The sequence below is a fragment of the Onychomys torridus genome, chromosome 7 (assembly GCF_903995425.1).
Source record: "Onychomys torridus chromosome 7, mOncTor1.1, whole genome shotgun sequence".
In the NCBI taxonomy this organism is placed as follows: domain Eukaryota; kingdom Metazoa; phylum Chordata; class Mammalia; order Rodentia; family Cricetidae; genus Onychomys; species Onychomys torridus.
In genome coordinates, this window is record NC_050449.1 from 69,092,089 (window position 1) to 69,112,322 (window position 20,234).

At 41.3% G+C, this 20,234-nt stretch overlaps 1 protein-coding gene across 1 annotated transcript in view; it reads right to left on the minus strand.

The window, feature by feature from the left end:
• Positions 1–16,082, minus strand: part of Scg3 (secretogranin III) — a 41,737-nt gene extending 25,655 nt beyond the window's left edge. The window contains exons 1-7 of the mRNA XM_036192766.1: positions 15,656–16,082; positions 14,971–15,023; positions 14,296–14,341; positions 13,986–14,201; positions 8,331–8,473; positions 7,032–7,181; positions 1,728–1,905 (exon numbers count right to left, since the gene is read on the minus strand). Of these exons, the coding sequence (XP_036048659.1) occupies positions 1,728–1,905; positions 7,032–7,181; positions 8,331–8,473; positions 13,986–14,201; positions 14,296–14,341; positions 14,971–15,023; positions 15,656–15,746 (877 nt within the window). The 5' untranslated portion in view covers positions 15,747–16,082. The remainder of the gene's footprint in view (positions 1–1,727; positions 1,906–7,031; positions 7,182–8,330; positions 8,474–13,985; positions 14,202–14,295; positions 14,342–14,970; positions 15,024–15,655) is intronic.
• Between the last annotated feature and the right edge of the window lie 4,152 nt (positions 16,083–20,234).

Here is a 20,234-nt window from a genome sequence, read left to right on the forward strand (position 1 = left end):
CAAAAAGATTTAATGCAATGGGCAGGATTTTGTCTTGATGTTTTGTTTTTGATCATGTGCCTAGAAAACACTCGAGGTAAAACAGGTCAGACACAAAGACACATACAGCATTCTCTCAGTTCCGAACCCAAGGCTTCGTTATTCTTGGATTCAACTTACTGAGGATCAAAAATATTCAAGAAAAAATATGACCGCATGTTTCCTGAGCATAGATAGGTCATTATCTTCCACTAGTTTCCAAGCAATACAGTATAACAACCATGGGCATAGCACTTACATTGTGGTAGGCATTGCATGTAATTCAGAGATGATTTAAAGTCCACAGAAGGATGTGAGATGATTATATGAAAATACTATATCCTACCCCACCTCTCTCTCTCCCATGTGTGTGTGTGTGTGTGTGTGTGTGTGTGTGTGTGTGTGTGTGTGTTCCTGTGTGTTACAGGTAATTAAAACCAAGCCTTGGACACGCTAGGCTAGCATTCTACCTCTGAGCTTCAGCCACAGTCTTTGTACCATGTTATATAAAGGACTTGAGTATGTGTGGATTTTGGTATTAAAAGTAGGTCCTGACACCTCCTCTGTGCTTACAGAAAGACAAATGTATGTGGAATTTAAAATAGCTAAATCAAAGAGGTAGAGAGTAGAATGTCATTGCCCAGGACTGGGTAAGACTGGGAGATGCTGGTCAAAGGTATCATGTTTCTGTTCTATAATGTGAATAAATCTGGAGTCTGTGTAGCTTGGTCAGATGGCTGACAACACTGGATTACATACTTGAAATTTGCTAGGAGCCATTTCTCACAATAACAAGAATAAGAAAAGAGACAATAGCAATTACTTGTATGGATGATAGACACATAGTCATTGGCCTGACCAGGATGTTCATTTCACAATGCAGATGAGCACCAAAACGCCATGTTATATGTCTATTGTATACAATTGTGTGTGTGTGTGTGTGTGTGTGTGTGTGTGTGTGTGTGTGTATCTGTGTGAGATAGGATCTTGCTATGTAGCTAAAGCTGGCCTCAAGCTCATGATACAGACCAGGCTGGACCCATGCTCATGGTAATCCTTCTACCTCAGCCTCCCAAGAGCTAGAATTATAGGGGTATACATATTAATTATACACCATTAAAGCTGAGAAGAGAATTAGAGAAAGCTGAAGGGCCAGAGAGACAGCATGGGTGCTAAAAGCATCTGCTGCCAAGCCTGATGACCTGAGTTCCATCCCTAGGACCCACTGCAGTAGAGAGAAAAAACTGATTCCAGCAAACTGTCCTCCAATTTTTATATGTGCACTGTGGCATGTGTGCCCACACACAAAATGAATGAAGGAATAATTAAAATAAAAAAGGCTGATAACAAAAAAGCAGCTATACTAAGAGTGAAGGCTGAGTGGGGTCAGGGCAGGCTGGTGATTCATCTCAGCCTGTGACAGATTTGGGTACTTGTACACAGCAGATGTTTCATAACTGTTTATTGAACAAATAAATGAACTGTCTGTTAACAAGATTAAATTATCCAGAAACTCCATATTTCCTGATTACTCTTTCCATGGCTAGTACACTGCTTTTTTAAAAAAAAATGATGTGAAATGCTTTTCCCAGCCAACAGTGTATGTCATAGGGAGCTGCACTTGGGAACCACGAACAGGAAAACCACCCACACATTTCCAAGAATTACTGTCTCACTTCCTTTCCTCACGGTCATAAAGTGGCGGTTACCTGAATCGATGCTTGTCAGTAATGCATAGAAGTTGGGGAAATACTGGAGTTCCTCAAAGTCATCTTCACTGTGGGGGTTAGTTCTCCTTTCCAAGCCATTCGACAAGGTCAAGGTGTTAGACACTGTTTCGTCATTTTCCCTGTTAGCAAAGCCATCTTGAATTGCTGCCACCGGAGTCTTCAGTGAGGGGAAAATTACAACAGAAAATAAATAAAGATGGTTTAGGACTAATGTAATTCCAATTCTGCTCTCTCCTTTCTGGTGACCTTGAATGTGAATTCTCAGGGTTCTTCCTCCTTCACAAGATCCTGCAGGTTCCAGGTATGTGCTTGCTACCTTGAGAAAATATCTTGGTGTGGCTCAGGAGAGACTAGACTGAGGATGTCTACACTTTGGCCACGTTCCCCTTCATGTGTCTTTCATTGAGGAGGAGAGAGTCTGGATTCACATAGTGCATAGGGGTGGAGTGGGGTGGACCAGGGAAGCTTTTCAGACCCTTCATCAGTAACTGTACTTACACCTTGGAACTTCCAGGAGGCTTTTGTGTCTGGATGTTACATAATATTTTTTTCCTTTCCAGACTTGATCTTTGTTCCTATTTTGGTGAAAGTGCATTTGCCATTCAGTAGACTAAACAAAAATCTAAGAGATTTTCTTCTTTATTTTTTCTTTATTTCCCCCCATCTAATCCATCACTATCCTTGTTGGTTCTACTCTAAATTCTTATGGCAATTTTTGCATCTCTTTCTCCAGTAACCCATGTTAGTCCACACAGTCCTTCACCCCCTCTTTCAAACTGGTATACCATCCATCTCAAATGTCTTCTCAGTTCAGTATCTTATACTTTGTGGACTGAGGTATCTTTCTAGCAATTTGAACTTATAGAGCCTTTGCTTAAAATCTGCTTCAAGGAGGCCAGAGACAAAGCTGGGTTGGTAAAGTGCTCGCTTTATGAGCACAAAGCCCTGAGTTTGATTCCTGAACCCACATTAAAAATAAAAGTTGAGCACAGTGGCACATGCTTGTAATCATAGTGCCAAGAAGGAGGAAATAGGCAGATTTCTTTGGCTTGATGACAGCTAACTTATTTTGCTTAGTGAGTTCCCAGTCAGTGGGAGACCCTGTTTCAAAACACACAGGGGATGGTGCCTGATGAATAGCACCGGAAGTTGTCCTCTGGCTTTCACATGACTGCATGCTGACATGTACACATGCCTACATGTAAACATACCCACATGTACACATGCACATGAACCTATACACACACACACACACACACACACACACACACACACACACACACACCTGCTATGGCTTGAATATGGTTTATACATGTTAAAACTCACATTGAGGCTGGGCCGTGGTGGCGCACGCCTTTAATCCCAGCACTCAGGAGGCAGAGCCAGGTGGATCTTTGTGAGTTCAAGGCCAGCCTGGTTTACAGAGTGAGATCCAGGACAGGCACAAAGCTACACAGAGAAACCCTGTCTCAAAAAACCAAAGCAAACCAAACCAAAACAAAAAAAACCCCTCACATTGAAATTTAAATTGCTGGGGCTGGAGAGGTGGCTCATTGGTTAAGAGCATTGCTGCTCTTCCAGGGGACCCGAGTTCAATTCCCAGCACCCATGTGGCAGTTCACAACTATCTGTAACTCCAGTTCTAGGAGATCAGACATCCTCACACAGACATACATGCAGTCAAAACACCAATGCCATAAAATAAACATAAATAAATTAAAAAAAAAAAAAGAAAATTGAATTGCCAATGAAAAGATTGAAGGTAGGACCTTTGAGATATAGTAAGTTCATGTAGGCTCCACCCTCATGAATGGATTAATGTTTCTGTTGGTCTGAATGAGATGTTTCCCATAATCTTGGACATTTGGATACCTGATTTCCCAGGTGATGGTGCCTTCTGGGGAGGCTTAGGAGGTATGACCTTATTGGAGAAAGTGTGTCACTGGGGGTTGGCTTTGAGGTTTCAAAGCTACCTACCATTCCCACTTTTCTCTTTACTTCCTGCTTACAGTTTAAGATATGAACTCTCAGGTCACTGCCCCAGCCTCTGCCCCATGCTGGCTTGCTTCCTCATTGTATTGTGGTGGACTCCTATCACTCTGGACAAATCAACCCCTTTGTAAGTAGCTTTTATCACAAAGATAGAAAAGTGACTGGTACAATGTCTTTCTTGAGAAACTGAGGCAGGCCAGAAGACAGGGGCAATTAAGAGGCCATAAGAAGGGAAGGCAAGCCTTGTGGGATCTACTTTGGCTTTCTGGCTGACAGAGTCGTGAAGCTTGAGTGTAACAGATGAAGCCCAAACTGCCTACAGAGATAATGGCATGTTAATGGCCTGTCAAACAGGGGTGTTAAAAGCACCAAATTCTGTCTTTGCCTAGGGCTAGAATTCTGTCAAATTGGCACCCCTCTCGATCTCTAAATCCAAACAACACACCCCATAAAACCACCTTGCCGTTCATTTACAAAAGGAAACCAATTTATATATTTCACATTATTTTTAAACTTTACTTAGTTGTAAGCTTGCTTAATCTTTTAAAACTTTTATTTATTTGTGTGTGTGTGTGTGTGTGTGTGTGTGTGTGTGTGTGTGTCCAGTCACGTGAGTGGAGGTCACAGGACAACTTTAGACACTCTCCTTCTACCACGTGACCAGGTGGTCACCAGGCTTGGCAGTAGGTGTCTTTATCTGCTGGGCCATCTTAGGGCCCCAGCTTGCTTAATCTTTTAAACATGGAAATTGCATCCTTTTTGCATTCTAACTTAAAAAGGCATAGGGTCACAGACACAGCCATGGTGAAGACACATAAATGTGACTCTCAGAGAGCCTGTACTCATACCTTAGGTGTGTGCTGTCTTTTTGTCCTATGATTTTCTGTCTAAACAGTTAATACATTTGCTCACTTTGCTTCACTCTGGCTTGTTCTAGGATTCTTTCCTGAGCTGTAGTCAAGGGTCCTGGCTTTACCTGAGTGGAGTCTCTAGGTGAAAGGGTGCTCCTCTGGCTGCTGGTGGCTGTGCTAGACTGTGTCTCTCCACCGTTGACAAGACTGGGCTAGGTTAGCAGTCTAGCTACTGAGAGAGGGAGTGGGTTGTCAAAAGGTGACTGGCATCCCTCTGCCTCTTACACATATATCTGCTTGTCCTCCCTTTGCCCGTCTCACAGATGAGCAACACATGGCCTCACCAGAAGCTGACCAGAAACTGTCCCATCTTGGGCTTTTCACCCTCCAAGCTGTGAGCTAAAGATATTTATTTTTCTTAAAAAAAGATTTATTTATTTTTATGTGTATGTGTGTTTTGCTTGCATGTATGTCTGTGCACTATGTGTATGCCTGGGAAAGTGGAGGCCAGAAGAGGACACTGGATCCCCTGAGGCTGGAGTTTCAGAAGGTTGTGAGCCACCATGTGGGTGTTGGGAATTGAACCTGGGTCTTCTGGAAGAGAAGTCAATGCTCTTAACTGATGAGCCATCTCTCCAGCCCCTATTTCTTTTCTTAAAAAGTTACCCAGTCCCAGGTATTCTTCGGTCACAATGGGAAGTGGATGAAGGCCGATCCCATCATCACTTCCCCCTGACTTTCACGGCAGGCACCAGACTCCATACAGGGCTCTGGAAGCTTTGCCTGGTCTGGTCTACTTCCCAGTCTCACATCACAACTCTCTTTCTGTGTCAGCTACAAGGCCTAGTTTTAGTTGCCTGGATACTCCACACATTGTGACCTCTCCTGTTCACAAGTTAATCCTATTTGACTTTTACTTCTCAGCTCAAATGGCTTCCTCAGGGAAGCCGTCTTTCAGCCTAAGTGCAGAACGGGTGCCTTTTCTCCAAGTACTCGATGCAGTCACCATGAAAATGACTACTGTTTGAAGACAGTCTGTCTTCACTGCAACTTAACCCTTGTGGGAGGGGAGAGTGTGTCTTTTAAAATTAGCATGGCATTCTTAGCACCCCACTCAGGACTGTGAAAGAATATTTTATTTGCACTGGTGCCTTTAGACGACATGACTAACAAGCCAAGCATATGGGCATTTTAGAAATGAATAAATGTAACAAGCGAAGGGTTGTGAAAATCACAACTGTACATCTGTTCCTTGATGAATATGGAACATTTGGTGGTTTGAATAGGAATGGCCACCATCGGCTCATAGAGTTGAATGCTTGGTCACCAGGGAGTGACACTTTTAGGAGGTGTGGCCTTGTTGGAGTAGAACAGAACCAATCTTATTTTCTGGCCCATCTAAAATAGCATCACTGCAGGGTCTGTTGGTACATATCTGTAATCTAAGCATTTGGGAACTCAGGAGGTGGAGGCAGAAGGATTTGATTCAGAGTTCAAAGACAGCTTAGGGTACACAGAAAGTTCAGGGCCAGCTTGGACTACATGAGAGAAACACAAACACACACCAAAACAAAATGAACCCCACACAAACATTACCACATTGCATGTGGTGGTTCATGCCTATAGCCTAGTACTTAGAAGGTCAGAAGGCATATTTGCCACTGATCTGAGGCCAGCAAACAACCACCTTCCGAGAAAAACTAAAGCCGAAGCAAACAACAAAAGTGACGCATTCTAGATGGCCTTGCTTTGTGTTGTAGAAGGTGCTGGAAGTGCTAGAGAGAGAGCTTCAGGTCTGGGCACTCTGCGGGGGGGATCTAAAGCAAAGCAAGGGATCTGACACCCTCCTATGCTCCATCTCTCCAGAATTATAAAGAAGACTGAAGGAGGAGAAAAAGATCACAGTAGTTCTGTTGATTCCAAGACGGAACTGCAGAGAGAAGTCCAGGATGGGGGAATAAGATAAATGGCAAGCCCAGATAAAAGGTGATAGACAGGCGTCTGAACCAATGAAAAGGGGAAGGGGCAGGTGGAGGAGCACAGCCTGGAACAGAGGAAGGATAAGACTGGAGGTGTGAGGCTGCTGTGCAGAGGACTGAGCTATTCTCTGTCTCTCTGTCTCTCTGTCTCTGTCTCTCTCTGTCTCTCTCTCTCTCTCTGTGTGTGTGTGTACATGTACATGCACACACATGCACTGGGAGTAGATGACAACATTTATTGTAAATGGAAATTGAATATCAAAAAAACTATGGAACCCTGGTTCCAGCACATTGGGATGGTGTAAATACTTGTATCATATGATATATGTTTCCAGTGTGCTAAAAATGCTACATTTTCCAAATTTTATTTGGCATCAGGTAAGACACTAATTGTACAAAATACAAAAGTGTACACACACATGCCCATGCCATGAACACATTCCTAACACATTGGTACATACCACTTTCTCTGGTATTTTTCCAGCCTGATTCTCGGTTCTGCTTGTGGGTTTATCCAGGGCCTCCTCATAATTCTTGGCTTCTTTGGAAATCAATTTTTGTAAAGCCTCTGCTACTTCATCTTCCAGAGTATGTGCCTGGCTTTCAGTGATCTGTTATAAAGAGACAAAGCATATATAATTGCTATTTCCCTTCCTGGACATACACAAACAGACACCTGAACTCAAGTTGAATCACTTCTTGGCCTTTTGGCTAAGATAAAATGCAAACCCCAGGTGAACGTACAGGCACCATGCAAGCTTCCTTAGTCCAAGCTTCCAACAGAACTACTCAGCTAGGACTCCTATGAACTACATTAAGGACAAGCGTGGCACAATTACCCTAAGGGTGCAGTAGTGGTATGCATGCCTTCACAGTATCCAAAAGCTCTCTAAATCAGACTCAAGACCTGCTCAGCAAAAGGGAAACCATGCCTGGTGCTAGAAACCAAGCTAACTATTCAGTGCTAGTGAAGTCATGGATATTGGAGGAGAACCTACCACTACTTTATTAAACCAGCACAATCCCTAACAACAACCCAGACATTTGTCCTTACACAGATAAGCGCAATCTTCACTCCTAATCAAGTGCACTTCTCTTTGCAACAGTCAATCCTTTCTTATGCAGGCTGTGACCATGACTGCCCAGCACTCAGGAAGAAGTAGGCTATTCGTGCAAACTGTCAGTGCTACTTGTTGAAACCCTATGGATGCTTCCTTAGAGAGACACCAGAAGGATGCTGCTCTACAGTTTCAGGTCACATGATTGGTTTCATGACCCTTGTGACTGCAAAGTAAGAACCTCAGTAAAACCTGCTTTGGCTGTGTCAGGGCTGAGCAGCCAAGTTGAGGCCCCGGGGAGATTCAGTTGCTCAGAGTTCCTCAAACACACCCTGCAAGCCTCTGCTTGTGTTATTTCTGGCTTTGCCACACACTTCCTCTGCCTCTGCTGGTTATATCCTGACTTCCCTTCTCGGCTCCTTTCAAACACCTCTTCCTCCGAAACCTGTCCTGACTTCCAACTGGGCACATGCCATTCTCTGGCAAGCCGAGAAGCTCATAAGACTCTCTAACAGCTTGTGTGATGGGGGTGTGTGCTTATCTGGCTCTTCTGGTGAACTCAAGGGAATCCTTTGGAGCCCAGTACCAAGTTGGTGTCCCATGAACATTCGGTTACCTGAATTACAAAGATACTGCAGAGTCTAAGTGCTAAGAAGACACTGAGTTCTAGGAACTCAGTTTGCTCTCATACAAACAACTTACTAGCCCAAGATTCAGCAGTTTAGAAACAATCTTGTCAAACACTCCTCTGTCATTCTCCTCATAAATCCTGGTAGCAATTTTGTGGACGATGTCTTCAGCGGTTAAAGGAGTTCCATCCAGTTGATGGAGGCCATCTGGGTCATCTAGACAGAACAAGCACAGCTTCACATCAAGGTGAATACAGACCTAGTCTATGCATCATATTATAGCCTATACATTTTGAAATACTTAAATATTTTTTATTATAATTATTTATCATTCATCTATTTAGAGATAGTGGCCTACTGTGTCACCCTGGCTGACTTCGAACTTTCAGCTGTCCTCCAGCTTTTGCTTCTCCAGTGCTGAAATTACAAGCATGGACTGCCATGGCTGGCTGCTAGAGTACCTCTATGTTACAAAGCTTAATGTTAAAGCTTAATAACAATAATGAACCCCAATCTCCAAAAGACAGGGAACTTATTTGATGGGCTTGGAATAAAAATACTGAGATAAATCAGGAGATCTGCATCAACAACATCCGAATTTTGCAGAGAAGCCTGTGAATATATGTCCTTAGTTTTCCTGGGAATTCACTTGGCAGCACAACTTCAGACTAAAGCAAGGCATCATTCTGAGTGAGGAAAAGGGGCTGTGTGTGATGGTTCACTGCAGTCCTAGCACTTGGGAGCCCGAGGCAAGAGGACTGCCACAGGTTTGAGTCTAGGCTGGACCACAGAGAGAGAGACCCTGTCTCAAACAAAACTCAAACTCTAAACAGCAAGAACAATGAGGATGACAATGACATCCAATACCGTGAGGGAGAAAGGGGATGAGGGTAAGGACGTCTTGTTCCAGCCATACAAGAATCCCAGAAATCTATACTGTATCAAGCAGATCCAATTTCTGAAGCGTGACTCTCCCCATCGTATGGGCACAGATGGGAAAGATCGGTAGTTTAGCCCAGTGATATCTCTTGTTCTCTATACAACCCTGGATCACTGTGGAAAATAATAAGGGTATTGGGCTCTGCACTTAGCTCAGTGGTAGAGTGCTTGCCTAGCCTTTGTAAAGCCCTGGGTTAGAGTCCTAACCTACTGAAAACAACAATAAAACAAGCAAGTATAAATAATAAGGGTATCTTTGATTTGATTTTAATGGAGTTGTAAGGAGCAGATGAAATACGATGTTAAATGCACCTTTTGAATCAATCAGTAGTATATGGAAGAGTGTGCTACTGTAATTATGCATAGTGGATTTAGATTTTTAAGAAAAGGAATTGTGATTAACTTCTGGAGAAAACGGAAATTTAATTCCTTGCCGGATATGTTGTGAATAATGCTTTTGTTTTTCTCTTGAGATAGGGCATCATTGTGTAGGCTGGCTTTGAACTCACAGAGATCTGTTTGCTTCTGCCTCCAGAGTGCTGAGATGAAATGCATGTACCATTACTCCCAGCACTGTAAATATAATCTTTATCACGTTCCCTCAAAGAAAGAACAACTTAGTTCCATCCCAATTCTGCCCTTTTCTTCCAAGGCCCTAGGGGATTTGGCCAGGGAATTTCCCCATGGCATGGGCCTTTCCTCTAGACTATGGGGATGGTGGCATCTGCAGCCCCAGGCAGACACCTCCTCCTGCCTTTGGACACAGGCTTGTTAAGATGAAAGGCTGAGTTCTTGTTCAGCTGCAAGCCCTTTGAGACCCAAGTGCCAGGGTGACAAGAATCATAAAATTAGTTCCCCTCTGGTCTGGTTGGGGGTCAAGTTCTTCATCTGTTTCTCAGGAGCACAGCCTCTCTATCACTTCGGTCTGAAATTTCCATTTGTGGGTTGTAAGTCAGGCGCTGGGGACTAGTCTTCCGCCTCTGCGGAGGTGGAAGAATTTACTTCCCTCTCTGCTTCTCCCTTAGGATCTGAGGAAGAAAGAATGTTGGCTGCCTGCTGAAGCTGGAAAAGAACCTAGATGACTGTTTTTCAGCTCATTTACTTCCCAATGCGGAGAATGCTGGTAACTCAGAAGAAATGTCTTCCTCCTCTGCTGCACCAGGAACTCAGATCTCCCACTGTGGAACTTTGAGAGCTGCGGTTAAAAGTGAAGCACTTGGCCACTGCACTTACCTTCCACCGGTTTCCCCCAAGCTCTTCGAAAATGAGAAGAATATCTCACGCTGATTTCCCAGCTGCGCACAAAGGAGTGCTTTATGTTCCCCGTGTGAAGCCTCAGAAAGAAGCCAGCATGGATTCAAATTTTAAACCTTCAAGCAGCTATGGTGTTCTATACAGACATCAAAGGACTGTGCCCTGCCATTATCTTCCCTGTTATAGCTTGTATCTCTAATATCTCATGTAATACCTAGAATTCATTTCTCCAGTAAAATTAAATCCGTCTTTTTTTTTGAGACGGGTTCTCTGTGTAGCTTTGCGCTGAGTTCCTGGAACTCATTTTGTAGACCAGGCTGGCCTCGAACTCACAGAGATCTGCCTGCCTCTGCCTCCTGAGTGCTGGGATTAAAGGCGAGGCATGCACCACCACTGTCCAGAGAGAGGTTTTCTTTTCTTTTCTTTCTTTTTCTTTTTTCTTTTTTTTTTAGAGCTGAGGATCAAACCCAGAGCCTTGTGCTTTCTAGGCAAGCGCTCTACCATTGAGCTAAATCCTCAACCCCATATCCAAGTCTTAATATGTGCCAGACACAAGAGGTAGAGTGATGGCTGTATCTAGTATCTCATTTAACACTCCGAATTCATTTCTTCAGTCAAATTGAATTCAAGTCTTAATATCTGTCAGACACGGGTAGAGTGATGACTGGGTTCAGCATGATCCCTGGATGCACAGAGCTTGTTATTTAGTTCATAGCCCACAATGTAGGAATTACACGATCAATTTCTGCTTCCAAACACACAAAGGAGCATAAATCACATAAGGAGAAATTGGCAAGACAAAAGTTTGAATTTGGAGCTTCCTTAAAGACGATTTGGGGTCTGAGAACATAGCCTGCCAAAGACTCTCTCCCTCACTCTGCTTCCTGCACATCGCTAATGGTCTATTCGGATGTCTCAGTGGGTTCAGACTCTCTGGCTTTCTGGCTCTAGGATTTGTAGACTCTGAAAGGAAACTAGACCTTCATCCATAAAACATTCTCCCTAAGACCCTTGACTCAGTCTCCCTAGGATCTCAAGTAAAGTTAAAGTAAATCCCGGGATAAGCCTAAAGCCACAAGGACCAGCCCTATAGCTGTAAACCTACAAGCCGGCAGTAAAATGAACGATTTAAAAAGTAGCTGTTGAAGTTAGTGGTCAAGTCACGAGCAATTCCGTGTCTCTGCTGGTGCTTACCACCAGTGTGACTAATCAAATCAGGCAGATATCACATTCTTTTTTACTTCATTAAACCAAATGTTCTATTCAACCAGAGTGATTAAATTTATTTTTTATGCACTTATGCCCAGTGTCTATTTGCTTCTGGTCCACATACCTTAGGTTAAAAAGTAGATTCAAGATTTAAATTCCCCAAGTAGCAAAACATAAATCATTGCCTCTATCCACTCAACACTTTTAAACTCTCCTCAGGCTATGATGTTCTGTGAAAGTCACATTTAATTGGGAGTTGCACCCACCCCCACCCTGAGATAATCAGCATAATTCTCTTGTTGCCATGAAACAAAATAAGGACAGAGAAGAAAGCCTGTACTCACTTCCAAGCACTCGTCTGCAGAATTGAAAATACTCTTACTTCCTCAAGGCCTACTTACGTCAGTTCACTTATTCCCTTACACATTCTTTCATTTCTTCACTTATTTATAGAATCACACAATGAATTAATGACTATTCAGGCACTGGCCTATAATGTCTCTATTCATGTGAGCTTTTCGGTGCAGTTTTGGATAGAGACAATAAGTGGTTACAGCCACAAATATAAAAGTTCAAATTACAGGAAGTTCAAGGCAAGGGGCAAAGTGTCTATCCGATCATGGATGCCAGACAAACCCGGAAGTGTTTGACAGTAACTATAGAGATAGGAACTATATGAAGGATTTTGGTTTTGGTCCTAAGAGAAGTGCGAGTTCACTAAAGAGATTTATGGAAAATAAAGAGGGCATGCTCTGCTCATCACATGGAATCCCAAAATCTAGTGGAGGCATAGGAGCCTCATGATCCAGGCTAGCCTGAGCTACATGCAAGGTTTTGGCTAAAACAAACAAACAAACAACACCAAAATTGCAAAACAAAACAAAACAAAACCTAATGGCATGCTGGTCATGGTGGCACATGTTTTCAATCCCAGTAGTCAGAAAACTGAGGCAGGAGGGTCATGAATTTAAGACCATCTATATAGGAAATACTGTCAAAAAGAAAAACCTCAAGGGCTCTGTGGCTGTAGTTTAATGGTAGAGTGATTAACCCCCTGATATGCACAAGGCCCCAGGTTTGATACTGAGCACTCCCTGCAAGGAAAGGAATGCATATATTTCAATATTTTATATTTGTAAAATAAAAAGCCCACTCAGTTGTCACATCAAGAATAGATTGAAAAAAGCTGGAGTGGTTGCTGGGAGATCTGTAAAAGATTTGATTGTAGTTCAGATGAGACATGATTGGGTATTGGGTAAGGATAGTAGAGATTGATAACAGTAGTTTTTTTTTTTTCTGAGACAGGGTTTCTCTGTGTAGTTTTGGTGCCTGTTCTGGATCTCACTCTGCAGACCAGGCTGGCCTTGAACTCACAGAGATCCACCTGGCTCTGCCTCCTGAATGCTGGGATAAAAGGTGTGTAACAGCTGATAATAGTTTTTTTTTTTTTTAAACATGGGCGATAACTTGGGAAGCAAAATGAATAAGTTTTGGAAGATTAGGATTGAAGCGGTAAGAAAAAAAAAGACAAAGACTTCAATCCTAGATTTTTGTCATGCAAAAAGGATAAATATTAGCAAAAAAAGGAAAAATTTTTTGAAGAGGATTTGTGAGGAGAATAGAGGTCATGAGTTGACTCTGGTATACACTCAGTTTTCTGTGGACCTGAAATTTCTAAGGCAAGATATTAAGTAGGGAGAAAATTGGTGTATAGCCCAGAGAAGTCTGGGTTAAAACCGCGATCTAGAATGGCTAGATAAACAAGGGTAGGATGAGGAAACGGTCAAAAGAGAATAGTGGACATCTCACCATGCGGGGCATATTTGATCCATCTGATTATTTAAAGAAGTAATATTTTACTTGTACTAGTTCTTAAAATAAACAAAAATGGTTAATAATTTAAATACAGATACCAGGTTTTAAAATTTTTTAAAGCATCAGTAAGGAAACTAATCACCACCATCACTTTTATTGCTTTTTTTTTTTTTTTTTGATGGAGTCTGGCTTTATGTACTTTATGTAGCCCAGACTGGACTCAATCTTGTGACGGTTCTGTTTCTTCAGCATCCTGAGTATTAGGATGACAGGTGAGAGCCACCACACCTGTTTTAGTAAAGGAAACATTAAGGGGGAAATTGAGGCTCTAGAGTGGCTTGTTTTTGTATATGATCAGTAAATGTTGGCTTTATGTCAGCTTTGGACTTGACAAATGAAAGGTCATGAGCATATTAGATATATTTGAAAGCATGTGACCTCTTCTTAATATGTAATGAAAAACTCAAAACGAGGTGAAAAAAGGTAGCAAAGCATCTTTGAAACCATTTACCTTGAAATTTATCGTCCAGTCCACTCTTGGTAGAATCATACTCATCAACCAGTTTTCGATTTTTAGTTGAATCGACATCTTCCACATTCAGTTTGTTACCAAATGGGGACCTTCTTATGGATTGCTTTTCTTTCTCAAGTTTTTCCTTTTCTGTTATTGCCCTTAGGAGGTTCAAGTTATCAACAGAAGAATAATTGCTTTCACTTGGCTTGCTTTCTGGAAGAAAAGTTCCAAGCCCAACACATCCATTTTAGTTTAGAATCCCGTGACCTACATTATTTAACTGAACAGCAGTATGAGTTCCTTTTACCTGGAGGGTATGTCTTTTTAATCTTGTCTGCTTCTGCCTCTGCAATCTGAGAAACAAACAGGAGACAGACCTCATTTTAAACCACTGCTTCACAAGTTACCAAGTATACAAGCCAAATGATTTAATCTCGGTGAGATTTAGTTTTGTTTGCAAAATGCAGGTATAAAGCACTGTTGCAAGGATTAAGTGAGATAAAATGAAGGGCTTTTGAGTATTAATTCCTTTCTCCTGTAATACTGACAAAAGATAAATTTTCAACTAAGCTTGGTGGCTCGTGCCTATAATCCCAGCACTCAAGAGGATGAGGCGGGAAGATCAAGGGTTGTAGGCCAATCAAGATGTTTGAGACAAAATCTTGCTGGGTAGCAAGATTTTGTCTCAAACAAAACAACCAAACAAACCATGCAACACTTCAGTAAATTAGTCAATCTTATGAGTGGTTATTGATCTCACTGGTTATCATCATGTGGGCACTCTATATATTATACAAAACTCAAGGTACATAACTTTGAGAACATGTAATGATTGAAACTATATTCCTCATCTTAATTTTTGTCAATTTATTAACCTCCCAGAGTTCGTAAATTCAAAATGGCCAAAATATCACAACATAATTACAATAAATGATAATGAGAATAAAATGACAAAGCAGTTATAATTTCACATCTGACCTACCTGTTCATTCAAAGGTCTTTCTGCACTTAATTCTCTATTATGCAGAGGTTTGTCTAGAATAAATACACATAAATATAAATTTAATTGTTTACCTTGGTGGTAAGATATGTTTCTTGCTAAAATGAAAAAACACAGTGAAAATTTTTTTGAGAAATAATTCTGGGTGGTTATGAAATAAAATTTATATTAGCAAAGATTATCAGTTGTATACATGATGAGTATCAATGCTGATATGCTTTTCCTGAGTTAAATGCAATCACACTTTTGTTTTCTGATTAGAAATTTAACATATAATTCTAATTCTTGGCTAATTAACTCTTTTCAATTAGAAATAATAAAATTTGATGACCATTGCTGGCACATTAAAAGAGATCACAACATACTGCATGTGTAATGAATAGATTATCTTAGGAAAAAAATTCCAAACCACTTTAAGAGCAAGCACTTGCACCCTTTTCCAAAATAAGATCCTTATAAACAGCCCATGTTATTGCCCTATTATTTAAAAGTGAAGGAGAAAAATCCATCTTCGTTCTCTGAAGTCAAAACGCTTCTATCAATACGCAGGGATAAGATCTGGTTAGAAAAACTAGGCAAGGCGATTTAGAGCTCACAAGTCACACCAAGCTTTATCTTTGCTGGACCAAATGAAAGAGAGCCCAGAAGTAGAGAAATGTCCACTTACCTTGGCTGCCTTCGGGTTTAGGGAAAGCTTGAATTGGGCCGCTATTGAGCACCAACACCAATATCCAAGAGCCGGTCCAAAGGAACCCCATTCTTCTTTGCTCTTCAGCTCTCTGTTGGCAAGAGCCTGACGCTGGGCCCCTGAGCTGTAGCTTTTGTTATGAATGAGAAGGGGAGTAAGAAGCTGGCAGGGACAGGAGCCTGGGCTCCGGGAGGGAAAGGAGCTGGGCCGCTAGCGGTTGCTCAGGGCTGGGGAGGAAAAGCTAGCCTTGAGCAGGTGAGCAGGTGTAGCGGGCGCTGTCCGCTGCGCGGGTGCTGAAGTTCCTGCGCCGGCGGACGCGGGCCTGGGCGTAGCTTTACTCCACTAGCTCCTGGAGAGGAAGTGAGGAGGAGGCGCATGCTCCATGCAAACCAGGGGCATGAGGATGGCGTCAGCGACCCAGAGCTACTCCAATCCCGCGGGAACGGAGAGGGGAGGGGCGACAAGCAGGCTAGCGTATTTTCCTTGCCGCAGTCCTGGGTATATTTCTATGTCTGAGTTAGCCGGATTGCAGGACGCTAGGCATGGTTGTTGTATCTCAAGGACTAAACGCCCTCTCTGCTGTGAACCTGTCAAGGAGAAATGGATAATCTTATCTAATTTTGATTTGTGATTCTTTTGCAGTATCTGCTCCAAAATCACTTTCTGCTATACTCAAAAGGTATAATTCTATTATACCTATATAATTACACTCAGGAGATATAATTCTATTAAATCTTAGAAAGCCCTGCCTTTATATCAGTGTTGACATCGTCTTGATGTTTCTGCATCTCAGCTCCACAGGAGTCTTTTGATTGGGAAATTATATGAATATTATTTCAAATAGATTGTGCATATAACTTCACTCTTCCAGATGGCGAGACAGAGAAGAAAAAAATCGTTGTCCCTCTAGGAGTGAAAGTCCTCACTAGTCAGGGAGATGAGCAGAAATACTCAGTTTTGTTCTCCTTCTCCCAACGAAGTAGGAAAAACTAGTTCTCTTTTGTGACGTTCTTCCTCCTGTATACCCGAGGATCTCGATGTTCGGGAGTCCTTCGAGAAAAGCGAAAGCCATGAAAAACATTCCTCTCCTCATAAGCAAGTCAGAGGGGTGCTTCCTATAATCCAAGAATATCCCAGAAGCCTGAGGTCATTGCCTACAACTTACTGTCCAAAGACTTTTAAGTGGTGAATACAAACAGCATAATGTGAGCAGGGTGCTGAGCAAGCTCTTTAGTCTGATTTTTAAGCAGAACTTGGATCTTTTCCTTTCAACTGCAGCCTGCTGGGAACCCAGTTGAATAATGACCACAAAGAAGGATCCAGACAATCAGGCCTTTGATTTCTGCATCTTCCCTTTCAAGGACCAAGTTACTTTTTTAAATACCCCAAGCAAGCAAGCAAACAAACAAACAAATCCACTGACAAACAAATTTCCCTCTTTCTGGAGGTTTTGAGTTTAATGGTCCTGCAAGTATTTCAGTTAAGAACCTAAAAGTCTTTTTGTTTCCATGTGAATCTTTTTTAAAAAAAAAACCTGATACATAAAATCTGAGGTTACAGAACACTTCCAAATCTAGCAGTTACTTCAAACCAAATAGCTCTTCCTTAATGGTGTATAACACAGTATTATTATCCTGAATGCTACAGTCTTAAAAATTAGTCCAGGGGCAGGAGAGATGGTTCAGTGGGTAAGAATACAGACTGCTCGTGTAGAGGACCTAGCGTCCACATAAGTGTAGCTCACAACTGCTTGTAACTGCAGCTCCAGAGGATCTGACACCTTCTGGCCTCTGAGACAACTCATACCCTCACATAGACACTCACCCATATAATAATTAAAATTTTGTTTAAGTATTTTAAAAAATTAGGTCATATTTTAGAATAACAGCTGTGTGAAAAGTAATTTCTTTAGATCTTCGTTTCTTAAAATATAAATGCCAGCTTTGGTAACTGACATATCTATTCTATTTGTTATCATATTAGATTGACACTTAACCTTGGAACATGTGATGATTCAGATTAGCTGAGTTATGGAATAGGAAGAAACCATAGAGCGTGAACTGGTTTACATTCTTTAGTTTTATTATACATGATTGTACTGGAAAAGCATAGATTTGTAAATGGAGTAATCCTAATTTAATTCATTCATTTAATTTAGCAGATATATATTAAGCACTTGAAATGTAGGAATGTACCAGGTCTTAAGATAGCTGTTTGTAAAATGACAAGATAACATTGGTTACTGCTGGTCTCTTGCCTAGTAAAGAGAAAACAAACAAACAAAAACTCAAAAAACAAAAGCAAACTGTAGTGACACCCAAAACAAAACAACTCTATAGTAGATAAGCTTCATGTGCAACATGATGTTTTTAGTTAAGTATAAGTGAGCAAACAATCAATCATGGAGGTTTGTTACTGGTCTCCTTTGTAAGTATAGAGTTCAAATGAAGTCCAAACAACGGAATTAATGACAAGGCAAAGTGTGGTGGTTTGAATAAAAATGGCTTCCATAGGCCCACAGGGAGTGGCACTATTAAGAGATGTGGTCTTGTTGGAGCAGGTGTGGCCTTGTTGGAGGAAGAGTGTCACTGTGGAGTGGGCTTTGAGGTTTGAGAAGCTCAAGGCAGGTCTAGTTCCTCACTCTCTCTTCCTGCTGCCTGCTGATCCAGATGCAGCACTCTCAGCTACCTCTCCAGCACCTGTCTGCCTGCATGCTTCCCTCCATGATGATAATGGACTAAACCTCTGAACTGTAAGCCAGCCCCAGTCAAAGTTTTCCTTCATAAGAGTTACTGTGGTCATGCTATCTCTTCACGACAATAGGAACTCTAAGACACAAGGTTTGGAAGAAAAATTATTTTGTTAATATTAAAAATGATTAAAATATTTCATTCTTATATCCAAAGGCATATAAACATTACGTATTTTAAAAGTATGTTGAATTTAGATGAGAGAAGCATGACCCAGATGATCATGGAAAGAGTAGTATGACACACAGTGAGTCTGTCACTGTGGTCTGTGTGTCTTCGAGCACACAAGTGGATAAATTGTCACATGAGATGCTTTTTGAGCTGAGAGTCTTGATGATGGAGATACATACCTTATCTGGTGGCACACGTCTCTAATCTCAGCACTCAGGCGATGGGGGTAGTAGGATCAGGCTTAAGGTTTTATTACACTGCATGTTCAAGGCCAGCCTGGACTACATGAAGCTCTGTCTCAAAAAATAGACCAACAGCATGAAAATAGGTAGAGATAGTTAGAAGATAGGCCTACTTATTATAGAAAAAGTATGACATCAGTTATTATTAATAAGTGATTGTTACATTTGTCATTATTATGTATTTTATTACAGAAGATGTCAAATATAAAAGTAAACAATATATGGAAATGAGCATCATGAAACTGTTGCCCAACTTCAGTAATTATAAGCTCATGATTTCTTGATATTTGAATTCCCAGCCACTTATTATACATAATGAATTAATTACCCATAAAAGCCATAAACTTCATTTCATCCATGAATATATCAGTGCATTTATCTAAAAGATAAAGATTATCTTTCAAACATTATTGTAGCATCTTAAACAAACCTCACAAGAATAATATTGCTTTAGTATCATCAAATATCTAGAGTTTAAATTTCCCTATAAATATTTTTACAGTTGGCTTGCTTGTGCCGGTACTGAAATAAGACCGTTCACTGTATTTGATTGCATGTGACAGGGGAAATTTTCTAAAAATATAAATAAACAAAAAAGGGGGCGATAAGAATCATGTGGTCACTCATTCATCTGATAGAGATAACAATAGGTAAGTAGGACATGCTTTTTTCTAAGAAAACATTTTGTATGAGTATTTGTAAATCTGTGTCTCTTGCTGTAAATATATTCTCACATATCTGTCCTGTCTATACAACCAAAGTTGCCAAAGTTATTGGTGATTTACTAGCTTTTCACACAGTATCTGGAAATCCACTTGTTTATTTAAATTAAAGAAGCGGTAGAGGGTTTCCCACTTATTATTGGTTTCCAAGTGCTGAAACTATGCTGGCTATCCCAGCTCAGAGGATCATGACACCATCAGCATGGTTTCCTGATCAGCATTTCCATTAAGGACGAGTCTTCTTTCCAAGGAGATATTCAAGAAAGGCCCAAGAATAGAGTCTGAGCTGTTAAGACACTCAAAGCTGTAGACACTCAAAGTGATGGGAATGGATCTGTCACTGTGAGAGGAAATGACCCGGGGTGCTCATTCTTGAGAGGGCTAATGGTCCAGTGCAAAGGAGAAGTAAATGTGGGGTCTGGCAGTGTGCCATCAGAGGAGAGAGATGTAATAACCAAACATAATGCAGCAAATAGCATGACTAATGCGGTCAAGAAAGGGGAAATGGAAAAAGAATATAAACAAATAAACCAGCTCAAATGGTTGAACACCGTAGCCACCTATACGTGGAAAGTTCCAGGACCGAATGTGAGAGTGGGTGGCAGGAGAAGGCGGTTGCACAGAAAACTTTTCTGGTTCACTTACTTTGTACTGTGGTTGAATGAGATTAAGC